General features: G+C 51.8%; 1 protein-coding gene across 1 annotated transcript in view; it reads left to right on the top strand.

The window, feature by feature from the left end:
* Positions 1 to 22,467, top strand: part of GALNT14 (polypeptide N-acetylgalactosaminyltransferase 14) — a 100,025-nt gene that overhangs the window by 31,130 nt on the left and 46,428 nt on the right. The window contains exon 2 of the mRNA XM_072858437.1: positions 6,200 to 6,369. Coding sequence (XP_072714538.1) covers positions 6,200 to 6,369 — 170 coding nt within the window. The remainder of the gene's footprint in view (positions 1 to 6,199; positions 6,370 to 22,467) is intronic.

Here is a 22,467-nt window from a genome sequence, read left to right on the forward strand (position 1 = left end):
ACGGGTAAAGGAAACTGGGCAGTGGGCTGGGAGGGCAGCAAGGGTGGTGATAGCATAGCCTTGGCCTCAGGGCCAAGTGAGAAAGTGGGACAGTTGCTGGAAGGTCCTCAGGGACTCGTGTTCCCTGCAGAGCTAGCAGAGGGGGAGGCAATGCTCTGTCCTTTGAAGATGGAGCAGCATGCCTTTGGATGTGCGTGAGCGGGGAAAGGTCATTGGCAGCGAGAAGCTTAATGGTGAATGCTCAGAGCTTCTCCAGGGATCCTAGCTGCAGGACAGGCTTTGCTGGAGAAGTGCTTTGCTTTAATTAGCTCTCCGTATTAATATTTTATTAGATTTTTTTTTGTTGTTTTTCCCCCAGCGAGTGGGGTCAGAGCAGACTCAGATCTGCAAGTCTCCCTTGAGAGGCAGTAAATCACCTCCAAGCAGTGGGAGATGCTGGTCCTCCTTGGGGCAGGGTGGGATCCTGGCAGACATGGGTCTGCTGTGCATCCCCGTGGGGTCCCGGAGGAGCTGCCACCAAGGTGCACCTAGGTGTTGTGCCCAGGGGTACGGGTGCAAGAGGAAGAAGAGCTTCACAGCCCTCAAATAAAGGAACTGGAGCTAAAATCCCCATGGGGCAGAAGACTAATTAGGGGCAGATGATAGCTGGGGCCCAGAGCTACCTCCTTCCCATGCGTTGGTTGATGTCAGCACAAAGCTGGAGAAGGTGGACCTGAGCCAATGAAGCACTTAAGCAAGTACTTAACTTCAGGCATTTAAACAGGGATTTCTGTGGGCTCCTCCAACTGCCTGGAGTCACTTAGATTTGTATTTAAATGCTTGATTGGCTTGGGGGCTGTGCAGTTTGGGGAAGGGGGATAAGAGGAAGGAGGTGTGGGATGTCACCCTTCCAGGGTCTGTGCCGGTTTGCTGCTGAGCAGTACCTGTAGCACCGGAGGACGTGCTGCAGGATGGATACGAAGCCTGTTCTCCAGAGACCCACAGCCTGATTTTGGCACCACCATGCGCTCTTCGGAGAGGGCAAAGAGCGTGGCCGTGGTGCTCTGTCTGTCTTCGCCTTGTATCTTGGGGATGAGGACATTGGGATGCACAGCACTGTGTGCACGGGGCTAAGCCAAGCTGCTGGTCTCTGGCGTTGGGGAAAATACACCAAAGCTCGACTGAAGGGTCTTGTACCTCGGTGCTCCACCTGGGCTGTTCAGGGAGACAGGGAAGGGGATGGAGGCAGCGTGATGCTGATCCACTTCTTTTTCCTCTGGGGCTGCTGTCCCTCTTAGTGCACGCACTGGCACCGGGGGACGAGGAGGGATGAGCCCTACCCTGTTTGAAGTATTATAATCCTTTCAGATGGCATTAGCGCCTCGGCCAGTAACAGCTCTATAATTGAACCTCCTGCTTGCAGGGGCCCCACGCTTCAGCGAGACATTTAAATCTCATTTGTATAATGCCTGGTTGCAATTCCTGCTGAAAGATTGCCCTCCGCCTCCAGTGCCCCCGAGCTGCGGCGAGCGCACACGCGTGCTCCGACCCTCCGCAGACAGAGGAGCGACCGAGCGTGGCCGGGCAGTGACATGCTGTGGAGTATCCGAGTTTCTGGAGTTTTCGCTTGTTTATTGGAGCTTGTGCTAGGCTGATGTATTTTTTTTTATTTTCCCCTCCCCTCCTTTTTTTTTTTTAGTGTCCAAGTCCCAGGAAAGGCAGGATGGAGGCTCAGCGGCGAGCGCTCAGTGAGGGATTACGTAGGGATGAGATTTTCCAGGGAAAGCTGGGTGTGGGGGGACGGAGGGGCTGTAGAGGCACATTTGGCAACTGCCCGACCCCCTTGGGGTCATCATTGCACCTGCACAGGCAAAACTGCTTCGCCTGGGCAAAACCTGGGGCTCCCTGGCAAATGCCAGCGGCTCTGCCCGCCCGCTGGGCTGGCTTCGGTTTGCTGCCTCCTGAAAGGACGTGCGCAGTGCCGGTCCAATTCACCTCGGTCTGACGGCAACACTCAGCAGCCCCAAGAGGAAACAGGCTTTTATTTTAGCAAAGGCTTAAGTTCTCTACTTTAAAACAGTGCCACGAAAGAAGAAAGTGAATCAGTCTGCTCTTGGCTCAAGCCGCCCACTCCTTTTCTTCTTGCGCAGCTGGAGGCTGGTCTTGGGGACCAGTGTGACCTGCCCGTCTCCGGTCACTGCCGGCTCCGCTTGGGCCAGGCTCTTCACCCGAAATGCCCTTTCCTTGCCAGGCTGCCTCACTGCAGCCAAGGTGCTGCCACAACGCGCCGGCCCCCTGCCCCGCTGCCAGCCTGCTCCGGCCTCCCGTGCCGGCGAGGGGTGCTGGGGGCTGCCTGCGGGTGCAGGCAGGAGTGGGCAGAGCATCCCGTGGGGATGCTGCGTGCCCGCAGCAGCAGCTGCCGGCTGGGTCGCTCGTTCCTCCTTCCCGCTCCAGCGATCCCTGCTGTACTGTAATCACACAATTATTATGCCATTAAAATGTCATATTTGCAGAAATCCACATAAACAAGGCATTAGCAGTTGCCAGAAAATTGTGGTTTTACTGCTAATGACCTGTTCTCCCCCTGCAGCACCACTCCTTTTTTTTTAATATTATTTTTTCCCTTTTTTTTTTTTTGTTTCTGAGCAGTGATTTAAGAGGCAGATGACGAATTACATCTTTGCACTGAGAGGCTTTCAATCTTTAACATACAGTCGTGTTGAAAAGCTGCCTCCATGCTTGCTCTGGGGGTTTGCTGTTTGCCCTTCACTGGTGAGGCGGCAGGCGGTTTTGGGGGGTGCCTTTAGCGGGTGGTTTTGGGGGGGTGCTTTTAGCGAGCTGGCGAAGGAGAAGACTCTCGGTGAGCCCTGCTCTTGGCTGGGTGCTGGCGTGAGATGGGAGCTCCTTTCCTCAGTGAGTTTTGTCCATGTCTCTCTGCCTGGGGGATCGCTCTCCTTGACTCCCCCGGGGACTCCCCTGATGCAGGGGACAGCACGTGTTTGCCGAGAGCGGCCAGCTACCCCTTGGACATTTTTTTTCCTATCTTTCCTGCAGACTCGTTGAGTCTCTCGAACTCTTTTAAGCATTGACTATATTTCCTATAATTAATACCAGCCATTAAACTGCAATGTTGAAAGAGAAATTACCTAATTCCAAGAAAAAAAATGAAAATTTATTACTAGTACATGAGAGAAAATGAATATGAAACTTGGAGAGAGAAACCCTGTAGAAGATAAATAGAAAGGCAAGTGGAGTATTGACTTGATCCTTTTCTAGTGCAGGGTAATTTGGCTTCTAAAGTGAGTTAGATCATAATAAATTAAATTTAGATTTCTGCACATCAGTTAAATAACTCCCAAGACAGAATTCTGTTGTGAAGAAGAGGTGATAATACATGGCAGAAATATTATAATGAAGACCTTATCCAGTAACCCGTAACTGATGCGTTGTCCCTGGGTGAACGAAGGGGATTTCTCCTTATGCTTTAACTCTCTTTCCCCATCCCAGATCAGGTGCCGAGAAACAGGCGAGTCCCTGTGTGCGGGTCGGGGTGGTCTCCTGCCTCCCACTGCTTGCGTAGCTGGGAGCTTTTCATCCGAGGCCGCTGCCTTGCTTTCCCTCACCGCTTTGCGCAGGCATTATTTTGCAGAGGTCGGTGCGCGCGTCTGTCCGAGCATCCTGCTCTGATTTCGGTTATCCTTGCAGGGAAGCTTGGGATGGAAAGCTGAGGAACACCCAGAAGATTTGGACAGGAGATGTGGATTGAAAGCAAATGACCAAACCCGGGTATCTACTTCTGGCTGAGAAAGTTAACCCAATCCCTGGGCTTGTTTTGTGGCCAGAAGACAGTGGTTAAAATAACTCTTTAATCTCTATTTGGCATCTATTTGCTCTTGATCTCAGATGTGTATTTAGCTACCCGATACTTAGGAACCATCCTACTGATAGCTTTGCTCAACCCAAAAAGGAGAGCCTGGGTGAATCAAGGTGGGCTGACGTCTTTCAGGTGGGGATTTCACGGGGCTATTAGTTACTCACTGCAGTGTGAACCAAGAATGCAACCCTTGGATGCAAGGTATATCCAGGGCAGGATGAGAAGCAAATGCCATGGGATAAGGCACTGGTATTTGTCCATGTATCCATTTACCAGTGGGATCCTCCAGTAACAGGACGGTAGCGGAGGTGGATGGATGCTGGGGAAATGCTGTCCCAGGCCTCGAAGCACGTGGCAGGACCCTCCTGGGTGCTGACCCCCTGCTTATGCTGGCCTGGCCAGAGCCTTGCTGCCCTTGCTGCATGTGCAGAAGCTCCAGTTTTCCTGGAGCCACAGCTGCCCACGGGAACCCACCAGCCCTCCTGCTCGAGCCGTCGGATGCTTGCCCAGCTGCACCCTTCTAGCTGATCCAAGGCTATTGGGTTTAACTGACATTAAAAAAACCAAACCATATATAGTTATACATCCAACAGCCTTAAGTGCTATGTGGCCACTTTTAAAAGCCATTTCTCTTCTTATTAAGTTTGATAAAACCAACTTTTTCTTTTCTTCACAGCATTAAAATTTAGCGACTGCAACTCTGCAGCAGTTGTTTTAACGGTGCCAGGCCCCCCAGGGTCATCATGAAATCTTATAAACATCAGGCTGTTGGTGTCTCTGAGATGCAATCGGCTCACTTTTCCCTGATCTTTTACTGAGGCTGTAAATCACGTTTTGCAAGATGCCTTAGAAAAAACATAAACAATATTTATCACCCTGTGTACGTCGGTCCTCCCGAAAGCCTGTAGGCGGGGTACGTACATCCTCCTCGTAAACCTCCTGCAGTGACCTTACTGGTTTCATAACTTTCTCCCAGCCTTGAATAACTTTCTCCCGGTCCTGAGTAACTTTCTCCTAGTATGGGTGGTGGCTTGGGCGTTTCTTCTCATCTTCCCTGCACTGGGGTAAGTGCTGGAGGAGCTCCTGAGAAGACCATGGGGTCACACCGGGGGAGGATGAATACGACCCTATATGTGGAAACCCCTGCATCCCTGAGCTCTGTCGGCTTTTTGGGGGTCCTTGAGTTGCTGTGACCCAGGGCAGCGTGGGACGGTGCGTGGCTGGAGGCAGCCGGCTTGGTCCTGCCATGGTTCACTTGCAGGAGCTGGTGCTCCCTCCTCCCTTTCCTACGACTAGAGAAAACGCGCTGCCAGATGCGAGTAAAATCAATTACAGGATAAAAATCGCCCGTTTCAAAAGCTTCATTTTGCGCTATTAGCAGGCAAAATCGGCTTTGAGATGGTGTGAACTGAGGAGGGGAAAAAAAAAAGACGAAAAGAAGAAGAAAAGATCAATTATTGGATAAGATCACAATTTTCTTCAGGGCTGAGATGTCTGTAAATGTTTGCATCTTTCCGTGTTACACGTAGGCTGAGATCAAAGAGGTTGTGCTGCTGTAACGATGAGATGTTATCGGCGTTGCATTGTGCTCGCCGGCTCCGGCACCGCGCCGCTGAGGGCTGCTTAAACCCCCTGATAGCACCGAGCTGCCAAGGGATGCTTAAACCCCCTGATGGCTGTCGGAACTGCCGGGTAACCCCGAAATGCAGCTCCTCCATCCTTTTGGAGGGGGGGACCGCACGGGCACATGCTTGCCCGCTCTTCTCCCTGCAGTAGGGCTGAAGTCCTCGGTGGGAGACTTCTTGTGGCAAAGATGGACCGAAATTGGGCCGGGAAGATAATGGCCCCCTTCTTCCAGGGTCCTGTTGCTGGAGCTGGCCCTGGGGCCAGGGTATGGCTGTGGAAACGTGGGACTGTGCTTGATGAAACTGCTCCTGTCTGACCGCCCTTTCCTGCCTGAAGGGTTACGGGAGCGATGGGGCATGTAGTGTAAAATACCTTTGTTTTTTGGCAGGAGAGAAATGAAAACCCTAACCAGACCTTTGCGCTTTTGTATTTCTTGAGACCATGCTGTTTGGGAGGAGGATCCACCAGAGACCTGAATTGGGTATCAAATTAGTCATTTTATATTCAAATTGGCAGGCTCTCTTTGACGTGCTGTTTCAAGACCTAAGGGAAAAAAAAACCCCGAAGACCTAATGAGGCTCCTTGTTAGCCCGCTCTTGCGATGCTTGCCTGTGCCACAGGGCTGACCGGCCTCCGGCAGGGCTCGGGAGGACCTCCGGAGCGGGGTCAGGCGTCCTCCGGTCTCTCCTCTCTCTAACGGGGCTGACTTTGTGCGCGCAGGGCTCGGACGTGGACTGGGACGACCTTTGGGATCAGTTCGAAGAGCGGAGGTACCTGAGCGCCCGGAGGTGGAAGGGCGGCGAGGACCCATACCGGCTCCATGCCTTTAACCAGCGGGAGAGCGAGAGGATCCCCAGTGACCGCGCCGTCCGCGACACCCGCCATCACAGGTTCTGCCTCCCCCCGATTTCTCCTGGTCTTCCTCACGAAACTTCATTGTATGGGTGGATAGTCCCGTTCCTCTTCAGGGCCATGATTTTGGGATGCTAGGTGGGTCTGGCCCCCAGTGGGTGCGCTTGGGATCGGTTCTGCCTGGGTTGTATTTTTAGGATTCAATCTTTAACTTTCCTTGATTTCTTGGCATGTCTGGCAGTCCTAAACCTATTAATTAAAACCCGTATAAATTATTCCAGGACCATAGGGAAAGAAAGGAAAAGCCTTTTTTTTTTCCTTCAGAAAAGTAATGGGTGTGCGAGAGCGTATCTCCACGATGGGTGAAGTCTTCGCTGGTGCTGGGACCTCTTGCTCTGCAGAAGATGCAATGAGATGGTGCAAGGGGGATAAAATAACTGTTGAGCACTTATTTTGCTCTGCAGAGGGAGGAGTTAATGTGGGGAATAAGGGACTGTTGCTGAGGGAGGGGGAGAGGAAAGTAAGAACTCGTTGAGTTACTAGCAGCTCCAGTGCCATTGGGGTCAAAAATATCCTTTGGCTCCCAAAGGACCTCTTGAGAGAGGCAGAGAGGATTGCAGTGAGGGTTGTCTTGTGGGACCCGCGCTCCCTTGCTGCTGTCCGTGTGGGAAGGGCAGGGTGGGAGTTCTGGTGCACCCTCGCTTGCCATGAGCGCAGCTGTGGCCTCCCTCTGGTCGCCTCTCCAAACTGATCGGGGAAGAGCTGCCCTTCGCGGCTGCAGGTTGCTGATGGTCGGCGGGGTTAATTGTTAGTCTGCTGGACGGAGCGATGCCAGGGTGTCCTGCTGGGGTAGGAAACACCCCTGAGGTTCCCTCTACGCAGTTTTTCTCCTTGTCCTCTGAGGGCACAGCGTATGCCTGGCCGCCGCTGGCAGTCCCCAGCCCACAGCCGGTGCAAGCCCTTCCCAAGGAGCTGTGCCTGGCATTACGTCCCAGCCCGCTGGCAGCAGCCGTCCTCTCCTGCCTTCTCCTGGGAGCCCTTTGGGGGGAAGCCCTGCTCTGGTGGGTGCCCCGTGCTGAACTCAACCCGTGCTGCCTGGGCTCTGATTTGGAGCAACCCAGTAATTTCCCCTATTCCAGTCCAAATGCAGCACTTAGGCTGAAATGCTGAAACAGCACCAGTTCTCCAGCCCTATAGCAAGCAATGTGGTTTTTTATTTATATATTTTTTTAGCTGCTTTTTGTAGTAAGGACCAGATGCTCCTTTCTCTGGAGAGGAGCTGTCAGCCCTGACGGACGCCTGTTATAGCTGAGCAGAGAGGGAGCGTGCTATTCCTGGAGAGAATTAATGCTAGGGATATTAACCATCTGCCCTATTAAAAGGGAAGGTCGACTCGGCTGCCCCTTCGCCGTACCCCTGCTGCGCGGTGGCAGCCACCTTGTTCCCGGGCAGGCGGATCCGGCGCCGAGTGCTCCTGCAAAAGAAAAGTTCTCATTAAGGAGGAAGCGAGGGCACAGCACGTGGGAGGGGCTGGGGCTAATTGCATTTGCTTCCAATTTCCTTAACCCGGTAATTGGATTCTGATTTATTGAATATGTCTGAACAATCCTGTGGATGATGCACCATTAGCCGAGCATTAGAGCGGCCGTGAAGGAAATGGGGCTGGCGGGAGATCTGGAGGAGGCAGGCGCTGATGGGTGGGATGGAGGAAGGAGAAGAGTCCTGGCAGGGTGGTCAAGGGGGAGAGGAAGGTGCAGAGTTTGCAAAGCTCTCTCTGGAAAGAAATCCTTGCTGACGGCGCAGGTGTTCAGGGAACTGCCGCAGGCGATGCTCTGGCGTTTCTGTGCAACCTGGACCGGGTCCTGAATTGCCCAGTGGAGCTGGGTGGGAAAGCGTGGATGGGCATGGGCTGCTCTTGGAGCAGGGAGAAATTGCTGGTGGCTGTGCAAGAAGAACACGTAAAGAGAGTCCAGCATGGGGTTAACTAGGAGAGGTCCCTCCTGCGGAGGGGAGAGCCGAGTACGGCAGACCAGGCTAGGGTGAGAGATGGGAAGCCCTCAGGGCTCACGCTGGGTGACCTGCCAGAGGCTGTGCTTAGAGAGAGACTTGGTTTCGACGGCAAACCTGGCTTAGGCTGCTTTGTGCAAGCCAGACTGGAAGTGCTCAGGCTTGCTTGTAGGAAAGCGAACCCAAGGAGTCAGACCTTGATTCTGCTCCAGCTGACCTTGGGGGAAGGTGCATCCTAGCACAGGCCCCTCAGCAAGGGGCACCGCCATGCCAGGACCTGTGCCGAGGTGCTCCTGCCCAGCTGCTATTCCCGAGGAAAGTTTGCACGAGGGGCAGGAGACTTTGGAGAGGGTCTTACGCACCTCTTGAGCACGTGCCTATGGGCAAGCAGGCTCTCCTTCAGCCTCTCAGCCAGATGTTGTTGCCCGAAGCAGCTCGCTCTGCTCTCCGACCAGGTTTTCAGCGTGTTTGCTCTCCGTCTTTTATCCCCTCTGTACAACGCGTGGCAGCACCAAGACTCACAGACCTGCAAACCACAGTAATGCCCCGAGACCAGCACCTCGTAGTCCTGATCCTGGTGCCCGGGACGTGGGACCGCTGCTCCTTACAGCCTCTCTGTGGGGTGTTTTTCACCAGGATGGTTGCAGAAGATTTCCTGGAGTTTTCTTTGCTAATCCAGCCAAGCATCTGGACTTGCCAACAATAGCTGAATATACAAAAATCTGGCAAGGGCTGAGCAGCAAGCTCCTTGCCAGAAGGTCACAGAGAGGGCAAATACTTTCAGCGGGGTGGGATGTGGCACTGACAGACAGTTGCTTAGCAATGCTTGCTGGACTGATTTTGTTTTTAAATTGCAACCAGCGGAATGGTTTCAGATGGAGAGGAATCGCAGTGCTCCGAGGAATTGGAGCTGGAGAAACCACGGTGGCTCCCTTTGCCTGCCTCTGGCCAGCGCGGGGCTGTGAGCCTGTGCTTGGTTTGTGGGCGATTTCAGCCAGGGAAATGCCGTGGCTTCTGCGGACTACATCGTGCCCCTTGGCCTGGGAGATCTCACAGCTGGAGCATCGCTCCTGGTGACCCACCAGCATTTCCCTGCCATTGACTGCGTTCCTGGTTGCACGTTGACTAAGCCCTTGGACTACGCGAAGGGATGTCTTTCTCCAGGAGAAGACCATGTACGGTCCTGTGATGGTGTATCACATCACCACCAAGAGTCAAGGTTAAAAAATCCCCATGACCACAGCAGCAGGCTGGACCCAAATCCAGCTGGTACGTCCACGTCATCCGCAGCCAGCTCATGCTGCTGGGGTGGGTGGCTAGTCCCCCTCCGCCGCAGTAGCCACGCGCCATTGGGTAGCCTCTTCGCCACATCCCACCTTCTGCAACTCCCACCGGCAAACAGCAGGACCAAAGCGGCAGCGAGTGAGTCAGTGCCAGGCGCGCACGGGGGAGAGGAGCTGAGGTTTCCAGTATTGCTCAGCGGCTTGGAAAGCCGACAGGGAGGATGCGTCTCCCCCAGCCAGAAGATTTCGTTGTGATGGCTCCTGGGCTTTTTCCATCTGCGGCAGACAGCACCCGGGGAGGCCGGTATTCGCCACACGGTTGCTCCATATGCTGCTTAGGCTGACCTCCGCCTCCCAAACACTCTGTTGGGTTTAATAGATGTGCAGATGCTGTTGTGGCTGCCAGGCTAGGCTGGGACCATGAGTCGTGGCCAGCACCAACCTGAGCTGGGGTTTGTGCTTGCTGACAGTGGCGAAGCAGAGAGGTGAAATGGGGGACAAGGAGAGTAGATGAGAGGGTAGTGGCTGGAGGAGAGGTAACAGCCTCCAGCAGACTTCTCTAGCTATCACAAATCACGTCAGCCAGCTTCAGGCATCCCCTGTTGCCTGTTTTCCTCTATTTGTCTTGCTTTCTTCCTCTGCAGCACTGATATGAGCTTAGTAGTGCTGTCTCAAGAGCTGGTAGAGCAAGGAGGCCAGGGATGGAGCTCTCTCAAATCCCAGCATAAGGTAATAATCCTCCAAATTTTTGAAGCTCCCTCCCTCCCCAAGTCCCAAGTGCTTTACAAGAGGCCCTACCTGCCCAGTTAAGCTTGAATTTTACAGCTGCTTGAGGGGGTGCATTCGTGTGCACATGTGCATGTCTGAGAGAGAGAAAGCAGCTGCTAAAATCAAGTTGTGATTGAAACGTGAGGCTGGCAGAGATACTGGCAGGTATGAAGGTCAGGCGTCACATCGTCTGCTGAAGATGAGAGCATCCTGGCAGGCCGAGGACCTGGTCACACCAACTTATGCCCCCTAGAAAAGCTCTACCCTTGTAGTCTGTCCTGTTCCCTTTGCGGGGAACAAGACACACCGTAAGACTTCCTCCAGGTTTCCTCAGTCAAACCGCAGTGCGGTGCCAGCTGGAGAGTGTCTGTTGGGTGAGAGAGCTGCCCAGGGCTGGTGGCTCTGCTCGCATAGACTGTTCATGGAGGGATGGGAAGAGGTGATGCTTGTGATGTTCCCCTGGGGCAAAGAGCTGCTGTCTTGAGTTCTCAAGGTCCAGAAAAGTCAGGATTTCAGCCCTGAAGCACTACATGCTGCAGCGTTATGTTGACCCATTAATTTCAGCGTGTGTCCCAAGATGCAGAGGCTGCGTGTTCAGCATTACATTGGAGCAGCTCGAGTTGGGGTGGTTGAAAATACCTGACTGTGCTGTGGATGGGGATGACTGGGAGGAACACGCTGTCCCGAGGGTGGTCCTACCTCTGCCACATGTGGTACCTGGGTACACGGGCACGTGGGGCTGAGCATGCATCTCTGAGCATGTATCTCTGCACACCTTCCAGGTGTCCCCGTGTCCTCTGCAAACGTGTTTGGTGCACGGCACGTGAAAGCGTGTGTAGACGTCCGCGTGCAGACTGCATGAGGGCAGCTATATTGCATGCAGGTTTTAAAGTAGTTCCATTTTTGGCTGAGTTGATGATTGCATCCCAGGAGTGACAAGTAGTCAAGTGCACTGAGAATATTGTAATATCTTCTTGGAAGTGAAGAGTCGAAGAGGAGAAAAGTAGATTTTGACAGCGCTGCCTTTGGCTTAGTATGTTTATGATCCCCTTGGACTTCTCACATTGCCTTGTCTTCCTTCAACTTCATTGCCCACTAGACCAAAACCACTTTGAGATGAATTGAGGTGAACACTGGATCTCAGCAGCTAGAAATGCATTTTTTACCCCATATAGGCATCTCATCTTCCTTGCCTGGTTTCTTGAGAGTCCCCAAAGGAGGAACTTAATGTCTGGAGAACGACGTGTGTAGAAAACCCCGTCTTACGCCACAGGCAGGACAGAGGTGGGGTTCTGCTCTGCCGTCCTCAGCTGTACCTGAACATTAGACCTGCCGAAGCAGGTAGGTACCTAGCAGGTGGCCAAACCCCCTTTGAATTCGAGGGAAGGTTTGCCGGGACGTTACCTGGATGGACCGCCAACAGTTGAGAGTGGAACTGAACCTAGAAGTTTTCCTCGTCTGCTGTTGCCCTTCCCCACATGTTGCCCTTCCATACATTTCTCACTGTGGCCTCTGGATTGTAGCTGAGCTAATCCGGTTTCCTGCATAATGCAGACTAAGACCCAAGGGATTCTGTTATTTTAAAAATTTGCTTATTCAGGCAGTGTCTTGTGAGTTGCTGACTCTGGATGCGCTCTGTTGTAGACCTGGGCAAGAAGCGGTGTGGGTACGGGGGTGTGTGTGTGCCTGTGGTCTCCCTCAGCCTGATGCTGCCGAGTGCATCTGCTCGGGGCGGGGGGTGGTGGGACAGCAGGGAGCAGGGCATCTCTGAGCAGAGGTGCCTTGCGTGCAGTGCGGGTGGACAGACCTCCGTCCGTGAGGATGGATGGAGCTGTGCAGGCTAAGCCAGTCTGGCCCGCGGAAGAGGGACCCAGGCGTGAAGGGTGGGGGGGAGGGAGCACTCAAATGCTGCCACGTTGGTGGCATTGCGCAAGTCCAGAGGATTGCGCGGCCGTGTGCGCATGCCGCTGGCTTTGCTCTGTCCTGCACCCTCTGGTGTGAGCTGGGGTTCCCCGCGCGGGTGGTCCCTCGGGAGAAAAGTGCATGAAGCCTCAGGGAGAGTGGGCTGGCAGCACCTCGTGCAGATTGGAGGGGGCTGAATGCAAGGGGGTACGGGTCTCTTCTTGCTTTTGGGGTTCGTTATTTGCTGCTGTGTGACTGCCAGCAATATCCTGAAGAGTTTTTCTGTCCCTTGATCTGTTATTCCAGCTGTTATACTGTTCTCTGGGCAAAGCCAGGGCATTTGTGATTTCATTACAAAATAAGATTTATCACATTTGGGCAAAATCCTGCATGGGTGAGGGCTGTCCCTGGATCTCTTGCCAGCAGAGCATACTCTGAGGCTGAATTAGCTGGGTAAGAGGAGATCTGGGATCCCCCTGCCTTTGGTCTTGATCTCGTTCTTATTCCTAACTACAGGCAAGAGCACAGCATGACCCTGCAGGCGAGCAGTTACACAAATGAGCGGTGGAAAACACATTTGAGGTGAAAGTATCTCCATTAGGAAACAGCATGATCGGTTTTGTCTCTTGGACACCAGACCCCAAGAGGTTAGCGCTCCACACAGTGTTTTTCCGTCACCTCCTTAGGCTGCGATCTCTGGGGATGAAGATATGAGAACAGTCCATCAAGCAGAGCAGGGGTTGGCATGTGTCTTTGGGGTAAGCTGGAACCGCCTGAAGAGGACAAGGTTTTGTTTCTGCCGTCGATCGTCTGGCTTTTGTGGCCTAAATTTGAAACTGTCACAGGCTGGGCAACCTCTTAAGAGAGAGAATTGCTCATGCTTCTGTGTAACCCGGTCACCCTTTGGCAATGGTTGAAATAGCTAGCACAGGTTGGCAATGTGAAAGTATCTTAGTACGTTTTGTAGCTTCTCCTAATGCAGCTGGGCAGCTGAAAGTCAGTGAGACACACGGCTTTGGGCAGCCAGCCCACTCCGCACACTATCACCAACCCCTGATCAACCATTTGAGATCCAGCTGTACCATCTACGTAAGATGGGCTCATCATGCGATGCTGGGATTTATTTTATTTTTTAGGGAACCGTTGTTATTATCTCTTCTCGTCATAGTTATCCTGTTTTCAAGCTCTTCAGCCCTCCAGGAATTCAGAGCTTTGCTATACAGGTTGGTTACAAGTGCAGCCAGTTCCCCTAGCTGGGAAAATTTACTGTCTGCTAACAAAAGACCCAGTGTGGAGCTCCCGTTATCAAAACCCACTACCTATAGCTTTGTGCTAGAGTTTAGACCTGCTGTCACTCACAGTTTGGACCTATGTGTTGCTATGTGGACCTATGTGAAGCCCAAAGTGCAATTTAGGGGATGCGAACTGGGAAGGTCCCATCTGGCCAAAGACTTCAGGGTGAGGTGTAGTTTGAGTAAGGGTGTGCACTGTGTCCCGCAGACTACCACGCACTAGTTATTTTGGCCTCCCAGCCCCTGTCAGACAGCTGTACCAACATCTCATGATCGTGATGGCCAGTTTGTTGCCATTTGCTCCTGGGCCAACTCTGGCTTTTGCGTGGCTAAACCTGGCCCACCTATGACTATAGGTGGGCCAAAACCTGAGTCTTTCACTCGGAAGAGCTGAGTTCTGCACTTTGTAGGTTCAGTCCATCTGGAGTGCTTTACCACACATAGTGGCATTTTGCACTTGGTCTTCTGGGTGAATTTGAACTTGAAACTCCCAAGGAGGTTTGAGGAACAGGTATGTGATCAAAACCCCGAGAGATTGTTTTCAGGTAGCAGAGAGAACAAAGGAGTATCGAGATTTGCAGTTGCTGGCAGCTAAGCAAGGAAAGCAAGACAGCTATTAATCAGAAACAGGCGCTTCATAAAATCATAGAATAATTCAGGTTGGAAGAGACAATAGGAGGTCTCTGATCCAGCCTCCTGCTTAAAGCGGGGTCAGCCACAAAATCAGCCTAGGTTTCTCTCTTCTTGCAGAAACCTCTGAGCCCTCCAGGGCTCCTGCCTCTCAGGCTTGGCCCAGCGTTTTGTAAGAGCTGACATAATTTGCAAACCTTGATTGCAGCACACATAATTTGTAGTTCTTCTCCCCCAGCTGCCTGCGTTTGTGTAACAGGCTTTGAAGTTGCTTGAATAGCTGTTCTTGCATCACTTGCATTACCCGTATCTTTCCGATCTTGCAGACGCTATGGGCCTAATTCTCCAGTTGCTGATAGCGAGCGCATTTAAATGAGAGGAGGGGTAGGTGCACATTGAAGCATGCTTGCTAAAGCCTCCTGTCCTCGCTGCCTGGCATCTTTTCTAGGATTGATCATTACATCAGTAGCAAATCTGTGTTTCAAATCTGCGTACTGCTGTGCGGTTGCCCTCAAGGAGGACTGCTGAGGTGACTGGAGACCTTCGTCCATGTGATTAACAAGTGAGTCTGTGCTGCTGCTTGGGTGGCATTGATATGTTTGGTGTCCTCAGGTCATTCTTGGCGGGACAGCAGTGAGGGGAGTTCTCTCTTCTCCCCTTTAGGGGTTTATCACCTAAGAGCGATGCACTTAACTACCACACTCACGTATCTCTTCTGGCTTGACATTGCACGGCTTTGCAGTGGTGGGGTTGCTTAGACTCCAGCGCAGTCCCCACGGTGTTTCAGTATCAGCTTTTCATGCTGCTTGGGCTCTGCAGCTGTTCTCATGCCCTGCTTTCCACTCCGCATCCTCTGCAGCGCATCCAGTGCGAGATGTGGTGGCCTTAGCACTGCAGCCATCCAAGACTGCCGTGAAGATGCAGTGTCCTCATGTCAGCTGCCCAGAGCCACATCAGCAAAGGAGAAAGCCCTAAAGGCTGGGCTGTAAGCAGCACCCTATGTTTTCCCGATGTTCCCAGGCACTTCGTAGTCCCTGGTATTTCAGAATATGCTGTGCATGCAGAACTCCACATTTTTTTCCTTCACGTTTGTGTAAATCCAAAACCACTTTGCTTCTTCCAGTAGAGAGGTTCTTGGTTTATATGCATTTCTCTGACAGAATAGGACCCATAATTTGAAGTGTTTCCTGCTAGGGACACCTGAACTCGCTGGAAGACCAACCGTGACCGTCTGCTTTGCCTTTCCTCATAGAAGAGAGGAAGGTCCTGGATAAATCCTGCCTAGACTGCAGGGCTGCGATCTGTCCAGACCTCTGCTCAGAGAACACTGGGGAAAAAATTGGGAAACAAAAAAAGTGATCCTGACTCCTCATTTCAAGCTGGAACTGAAACTCCTAAACTTTTCTCTTTTCTAAGGCTTGAGAAAACTTGGTCAGATACAAAAATCCCACTCCCACTCAGAGACAAAAATCCCACGGAGTCTCCACTCCATGACGTTGCCTGAAAGCGGAGAAAAATATTCATTGGACCGTGTTAGTGCTGCAAAAACCAGTGTTTCATGTTCTCCTGCTTCTGCTGGAGTTGGCGTCTTGCATAGGTGTGGGGACACCTGGTAAGAAGTCGGTAAGATGCCTTTTTCCGATAGCTGCACCTACTGTGTCTGGAGAGCTCACGCAGGAAGCGTGATGGGTCTGTCTGGGGACTCACTGGCTGCAAAATGGGCTGGAAATGCACAGTCCTAGGAAACGGCTGGTGTGTGTCCAAGTCCCCATCCCGGGAATGGCTGTGGCCACTCCAGTGCATGACAGCGTCTGTGATGTTTGCTGCCCCATGTTTGTTGTCTGGTGGCCCGCGGGACACCACGGTGGAGGGCTTGAGGAGCAGGCCATCTAGACCCGATGGCTTCTGAGACAGAGGCTGGTGGCTTCAGGGGACAAAACTTGATGAATGCAATGATCTTTTAAAAATATCTCTTTCTATTTAATGCCCTCTTCTGAAGCTTTTTGTTTTTTTAATTGGGGGGGGAGGGGGAGGGGGAGGAAGTAGTGATGAAAAGGGGCTGCATGAAATGGGATTATGGTGGACTTGAGGACTGAGAGAGGTCGCATCTCCCCTGAGGTGGCTGGCTGTGTCTGGGCTGGGGACTGTCCTTGGGCAACACTGCTGGCCAGACCATCACCCCAACATCCACTTGTCCCAGAGAGCCTGTTCTTCCTTCCTCAGATGTGATGGGGCTTCTGCCGCAGTCCATGTTGGCTCTGCTGGTGCTTGTCCTGGGGGTTAGTGTCTTCCTCAGGCCCCGCTGACATCTGAACCACCCTGTAGGACTTGCACAGACGTCTGTGGGGAGGAGAAAGGCTTCCAAGTGCCAAGGCTTCCAACCCAACCCCAGATTTTGCTCTGATGTCCACGGCAGCCTGCAACGCCGCTGTGCCCTCCAGCTCCTGGAGTTGGAGGTGGTGGGTCAGGTCAGCCAACAAGCAACTCCTAGGCAGAAATGGAGGGTAATCGTTACCGCCAGGCTACCTGTATCACAGTGAAAGGACTGCCACCCTGTTGGCTTCCGAGGTGTTACGTCTTCCTCACCCTGGCAGCGCAGTGGCTTCCCTCAGGTTTTCAGACCACAGCTCAACTGATCCCAGGTTGTGAAATGTGCCCTGGAGTCACGGGCTCTGATGCTGGATGTGTGCGACCACCAAGTGGGGCAGGATCTGAAGCGCCATGCGATGCCGCGGTTTTGTATCTCAAGGGGCTGCCTGGAGAAAGGCAGGCTGAGGGGCTTCAATGAAAAATGGTACGGGGAAGGGATGCTGGAGCAGGGGCAGGGGGGAGGCTGGTGTTTCTTCAGGAGCAGGGTTGGTTGTGTCTCGATCATGGATGCTGTAGGGAAATGGCAAAGGTGATGGTGCTTATTCTGCAGCGGTGGATTTGCAGTCCTATTCCTCCCCCTCCTTTTCTTTTTCTTGAGTGAGAAGGATGAGGGTGACTCTTGGGAAGGAGTTGAGGAGTGAGCTAGACTGTATGCAGAGCTGATGGAAATGTATAGGCGGGTGTTTTGAATGCAGGAGGATGTGTCAGTTAAGTGGCTGTGTTATTCTTTTTTTTTTTTCTGGAGGGCAAAGCTAGTTATATCTGAAAGAGCTGTGCTAGGAGTGTGAGTTATGGCACTTGTCTCCACAGCAAACAGAAACGATTCCTGAGCTGTGTTCTCGGCTAAAAGGTGTCTGCAGGGCAAAGGGGATCGGCAGCATGGGTACCGGGGGAGCCCATAGAACCTCGGTGTCTCGGAGCCCGGCTCCTGGCAGCAAGGGTGACTCTGGACTGTTCCAGCAAACACCATGGTGTAACATTAGATTTCCTACGTGCTGTGTTTTGTTTCTCCAAGTTGTCCCTTGTCCCAGCCCCACAGTGCCTCGCTGGGTGGGAGGAACATCCGGATGGGACAAGCATCCTTCCGAGAAGAGTCCAAGGAGCTCACTCAGGAGCAGGCACAGCCTCCATCTGAGCTGTCTCTTCCCTGGAGCAGAACACCTTTATTTTGTTTGGACTGATATTTTGCTTGCCAAAAATTGCTGTTTCAGAGTTAAAAAAAAAGCTGAAAACAGTTTCTCCCCCCTCTCCAAGTGATAAATTTCCTTCACCTAAGTTATTTTGGTTTTGTTTCCCTGTGAGACAGTTTTGATTTCATTTTGGAAATTCCCCACCCACCCGTCCATTGCGTTTTGCCAAGAAAAACACATGCACAAAATAGTTCTGGGTCTATCTGAAATGACTCTTCCCTCGTCCTTTTCTAGTTTCTCCATTTACGCTGCTTGCATCCCAGCCCTGTTCTTAGCAGCCTCATGGAGAGATGTTTTGTGCTGTAGCCCCCAATGAGGACTGCTGTGCAAGCACTGGGGGAACGTTCTTCTCCACAGTCCCTGTGGGAATTTGCTTCAGCCATCGGTTCCCCCCACGAGAACAGGTTTGTTGTTGGGATGGAAGAGTTGGGGGAGCCCTTGGGGTTTCCCCTCTTGTTATGCAGACCGGAGCATTGGAGCAACGAGGGAAGCCACTGCCCCAGAGCTGGCATCGACGGCGGTGCTTGGGGAGAAGGGGCTTGGACTGGTGCTCCGGTGCTGGAGCCGTGAAGCTCTTGACTGAGTCGTAGAAAGCATCCCCTGTACCTGAAGGTGTAGACTAGGACAAGCAGAATACGTACAGCCTTTGGAGCAGGGTTTTGCCTCTGTTAATATTCTACGGCAGGTTAGTTTGTGTTGAGAAGTAACCGCTGGTTAGATGTACTGTCAGCCCAGGGTTGAGATGCTGTCTATCCATCAATACCACGTGTCTCTCTCCAGCCTCCAGTCTCTCGCTCAGTCCCTTGGGAAACAGCAGAGCTAGTACTGCCAGGGCTAATTATTCCTCAAGACAGAAGACATGTGATAAAATATTAACCTTTTTCAAAAACAGAGCCCCAGTTAATTAGCTCCACTTCTGCAACACATTCGCCCGGAGATAAAAGCTCATTCCCCAGATATCTGTCTGTGGCACGGTGATCTTTCTGCGTGTCCCTGTCAGGATGGGGGAGAGCTGGGAATTTAATAAAAGACAGTGGCCTGCCAGTCGCTGTGCCCTGAGGATGAACTGCTCCATTTCAAGGTGAGCGGCATCCGGGCATGGGCACCGCTGCTTTCCTTCAAGAGGCTGAAGCTGGAAATGGAGATGGAGTGGGTGGTGGGATCCACTCCGCTCCCTACGCCTGGGTTATGTCGGTGTTGTCAGTGCGACATCTCTGGAGCCTGAATTTGGGGGCTATGCGGGTGGACAGGGCTTGGTAGAGCTGAGTGAATGACTGTGTTTCAGTTCTTTGGTTATTTAAGAAAAAGAAAAGCCAGGAGTTAGCAATTTCAGGATAAACCAAAAGCAAAATTCTCAGTGAATCTAAAAGTAAAAATACAGGAAAACTTAAGGCCACAGAGATCTGTTTTTCTCATCCTGAAAAGGAAAAAAATTCATTTAGATCTCAAATGTTTTTGAGACTTCTAGTCGTCTAAAAATGACAGGCTGTATTTAAAAGCAAGTCATTTTGAGTATCAGATGAAAAGTACAGGTTGGACTTCTCTGGAACAAATGATGTGCTGGAGTGGAAGTGATGCCACAACGCGCATCGGGGGCTGCAGGAACGCCAGTGGGAGGATGTGGTATCGCTGCAGCGGCTGCTGCGCCGCGGGAGGGCTGCTTCCCGCTGGAGGGAGGGATGGGGGTCTCTGAGAGACCAGGACTGACCGCAGCCCCAGCTGTGGCCCTCAGGATGAGTGTGCCAACACCAGTCAATCCTTGGAGGCATTGGGTCTCCTCTTTAAACTCCACGTGCTTCCTTCCCTGCAAGGGACAGAGAGGATCCTGGGGTTTTTATAGGGGTTTTATAGGGAAGAGAAAGCCTTGCTTGTCTTGGTGCCCACCACGGAGAGCGATGCGGCGTCCTCCTGAACCATACCGGGGTCCGGTGATGACTTCATGATGGACATTGCTTTATCACCAAGTACTTTGGCATTCCCGGGGTGCCATTGATAACTCTCTGCTAGAGCCGTCCTCTGCCTTTGACTACTCTAACATATTGACCACTTGTCTTATAGTTATTACGTGCCATCGATTACTTTGATAACTTGCTCCAAGTAATTCTGACAGAATGAAGTTGTTTGTTTAACTTTCATGCTTGTCTCGGTATTTCTATTGACCCAATATGTTTGCGTAGGCTGAAATCGAAGTCGAGTATTAGTAAGCAATGGAACTAATTCTCTGAGGCTCACTACTATTGATAATTAAGGCCATGAGACAGTTTCTTCCATCAAACTCTTGTTTGTTTGGTTTTTTTCAGCTACCCAGTGCCTTAAAGTCCTACTCCATCAACTGTAGCAAAAGGGTGATCACAGGCAATGTTTCAGGGCTATTTGTGTGGATTTTTGCTGTAAGCGCTCCGGATCCCTGTGTGCTTAAAGTGTTTTTGAGCTGTGACAGTGTGGAGTTGGGTTTGTGCTTCTCCAGTTATGACTAAGGAGGTGTTGTGGGGATGGGGACTTTCTCTGCTTTGATTTGCCATGTGGTGCCAGGAAGCTCTGGTCAGAAAGCGTCCTCCCCAGTGAATCTTTCCATCTGTGGTTCTGACCCTCTGAAATGTAATTTCAGGTTGTCCTGGCTTCTAAAGATCTTTAATAAAGGATTGGTGGCTTTCCAGGAAGGTGCAAGGTGACAGATTTTGCTTTTACTTTCACCAAGTGAAAACCTTTGATGTCAGCTCTGGTATTGCAGTAAAACTGGCGTCAGAAATTTGGCCACAATTTAAAATTCTACTGAAAACAAAGAAGGTTCTTTTTTTTTTTGGTTTCTTTTTTTCACTTTTGTTGGCTCCTTTTTTCTTTTTTGCCTTAGTTCTGAGGAAGGAAGGGTGGGGGGAGTCAAGCAGCAAGACAGACCCTGAGTCTGTGTGGAGGGCCCTAGAAGGCTGAATTATTCATGAGCTGCTTTGAAAATCAAGACACACAATCTGGTTTAACTTGTTTTTAAATGCAGCCATGCTATTCTCTCCTTCCTTTTCAGTAGGTTCTTTTTTTTCCCCTTCCCTTTTCCAAATACAAAAATCCAGCAAATTATTAATAAATTATAAATGCATCATCTCGTCAGTTTTGAGGTTTGCAGGCAGCAGCACGTCATGTGCACAGAAGGTTATTTTTGCCTTCTTACGTTTCCCCCTTTCTTCGAATTTAGCCGTTTGATTAATTTTTTAGATACCTATCTTGCAGGGAAAATAAGGAAGGAAAGAGACCGAAAGAGTCAGTGAGTTAGAGGAAATACTAATTGTGCCCTAGCCAAATATAGCACTGTTTCAATTTCCAGAAGCTGTGTCGTAAAATGTCCTTCTAGGTCAACCCAAGACGGCTGGCCTTCCCAGGTCAACCCGCAGTTGAGTTGAACCCGGGTTCCCATTTGCAGGTCCCTGCCCTGGTCGGCAGCGTGCGTGGTGGTCCCCTGCCAAGGCTTGGAGCTGCTTGCCTTCAGGCAAGCACTAGCTGTGATCATCATATTCATGGTAGCACATTGACTTCAGAAGAACAGAGGCTGAGAAGACCTCTTTCATCAGCGGCTGCATCTTCTCCTGCCCTCGGGACGGCTCTTCTCTTTTGCCCGTTTTCTAGTATTTTGCGGTAGCATGTGCTGCGGAGGGGAGAGGTGGGGACTTGGACAGGTTCCTCTGGGAGTCTAATCTACAGCCAGAACTGGTTGAGTGCCCTGGCAGTGTTTTCCTCATGGTCTTCCTTACAGTTGTATCCAATTACGTCTAGTTAAAGCCTGCTAAATAATTCCTTGTCAGCCCTGATGCTAACCACCATTCAATATTTGTTGCAGATGTGCCTCCTCACCCTCACTCAAGCCCTTACACACCCCCAAGTTGTCTGCTCAACTGGGGATTCCTCACTTCGGATCACCCCCGTTTCTTCTGCCCCAGCAGCCACTGAGGCTGTTGCATGCCACCCTGGGGATTTTTCAGTCCCTTTTTGGGAGTGCAGACCTGAGGCGCATGCCAGTCCGGCACAGAGAAATCCTACCGACCTTTCTGAAAGGTATTTTTCACTTTGGCAAGCCAAACTTGAGCTGGCGTTCCCTGCAATCACGTGGCATCACCGGCTGACATCTGACTCCTCATCCCTTCTTCTTTCCTTTTGGCACAGCTGCTTTCCAGAGTCCTCCACCTTCCAGCTGGTTTTTCAGCCTCTCTTTGCTCTAGGCCTTTCGGTTTTTTGGTAGCACCAACCCGCCCATGGTCACGGCCAGCCCGAGGTGGACCTGCAGGACCAGGATAGATGCAAAAGAGTCTGTAGCTGGTGGCAATCCCCGCAGCCACTGCTCTCCCTATCGTGCTACAAAGGTCCCATATGTGCTCTGAGCAGCAATGTTCATGCTCAAATTGCGGTGTGTCCTGGTGGAGCGGTCAGCATCAAAGCTCTTGGCTTTATGGAGGAAACCCCAGAGCTTTCTCAGTAGGTCTTTGTCCCAGACCCAACCCCAAGTGCAAGATGTGCCAGCAGCCTGCTCACTGCTAGCAGCTGTCCCCTGGCACCGCCCCGGGTGCCAGGCAGCGCACGCGGTGCATGGTGGTGCTGGAGTTGTGCAGCAAGGCAGACCGTGGTCAGTCCTCCGCTTGGCAGCCCCATCCTGATTGAGGGGGTGAAAAGCATACCCATAGAAGGAGGAGGAGGTGCTGGCATATCTTGGG

Source organism: Ciconia boyciana, chromosome 3, assembly GCF_034638445.1.
Source record: "Ciconia boyciana chromosome 3, ASM3463844v1, whole genome shotgun sequence".
In the NCBI taxonomy this organism is placed as follows: domain Eukaryota; kingdom Metazoa; phylum Chordata; class Aves; order Ciconiiformes; family Ciconiidae; genus Ciconia; species Ciconia boyciana.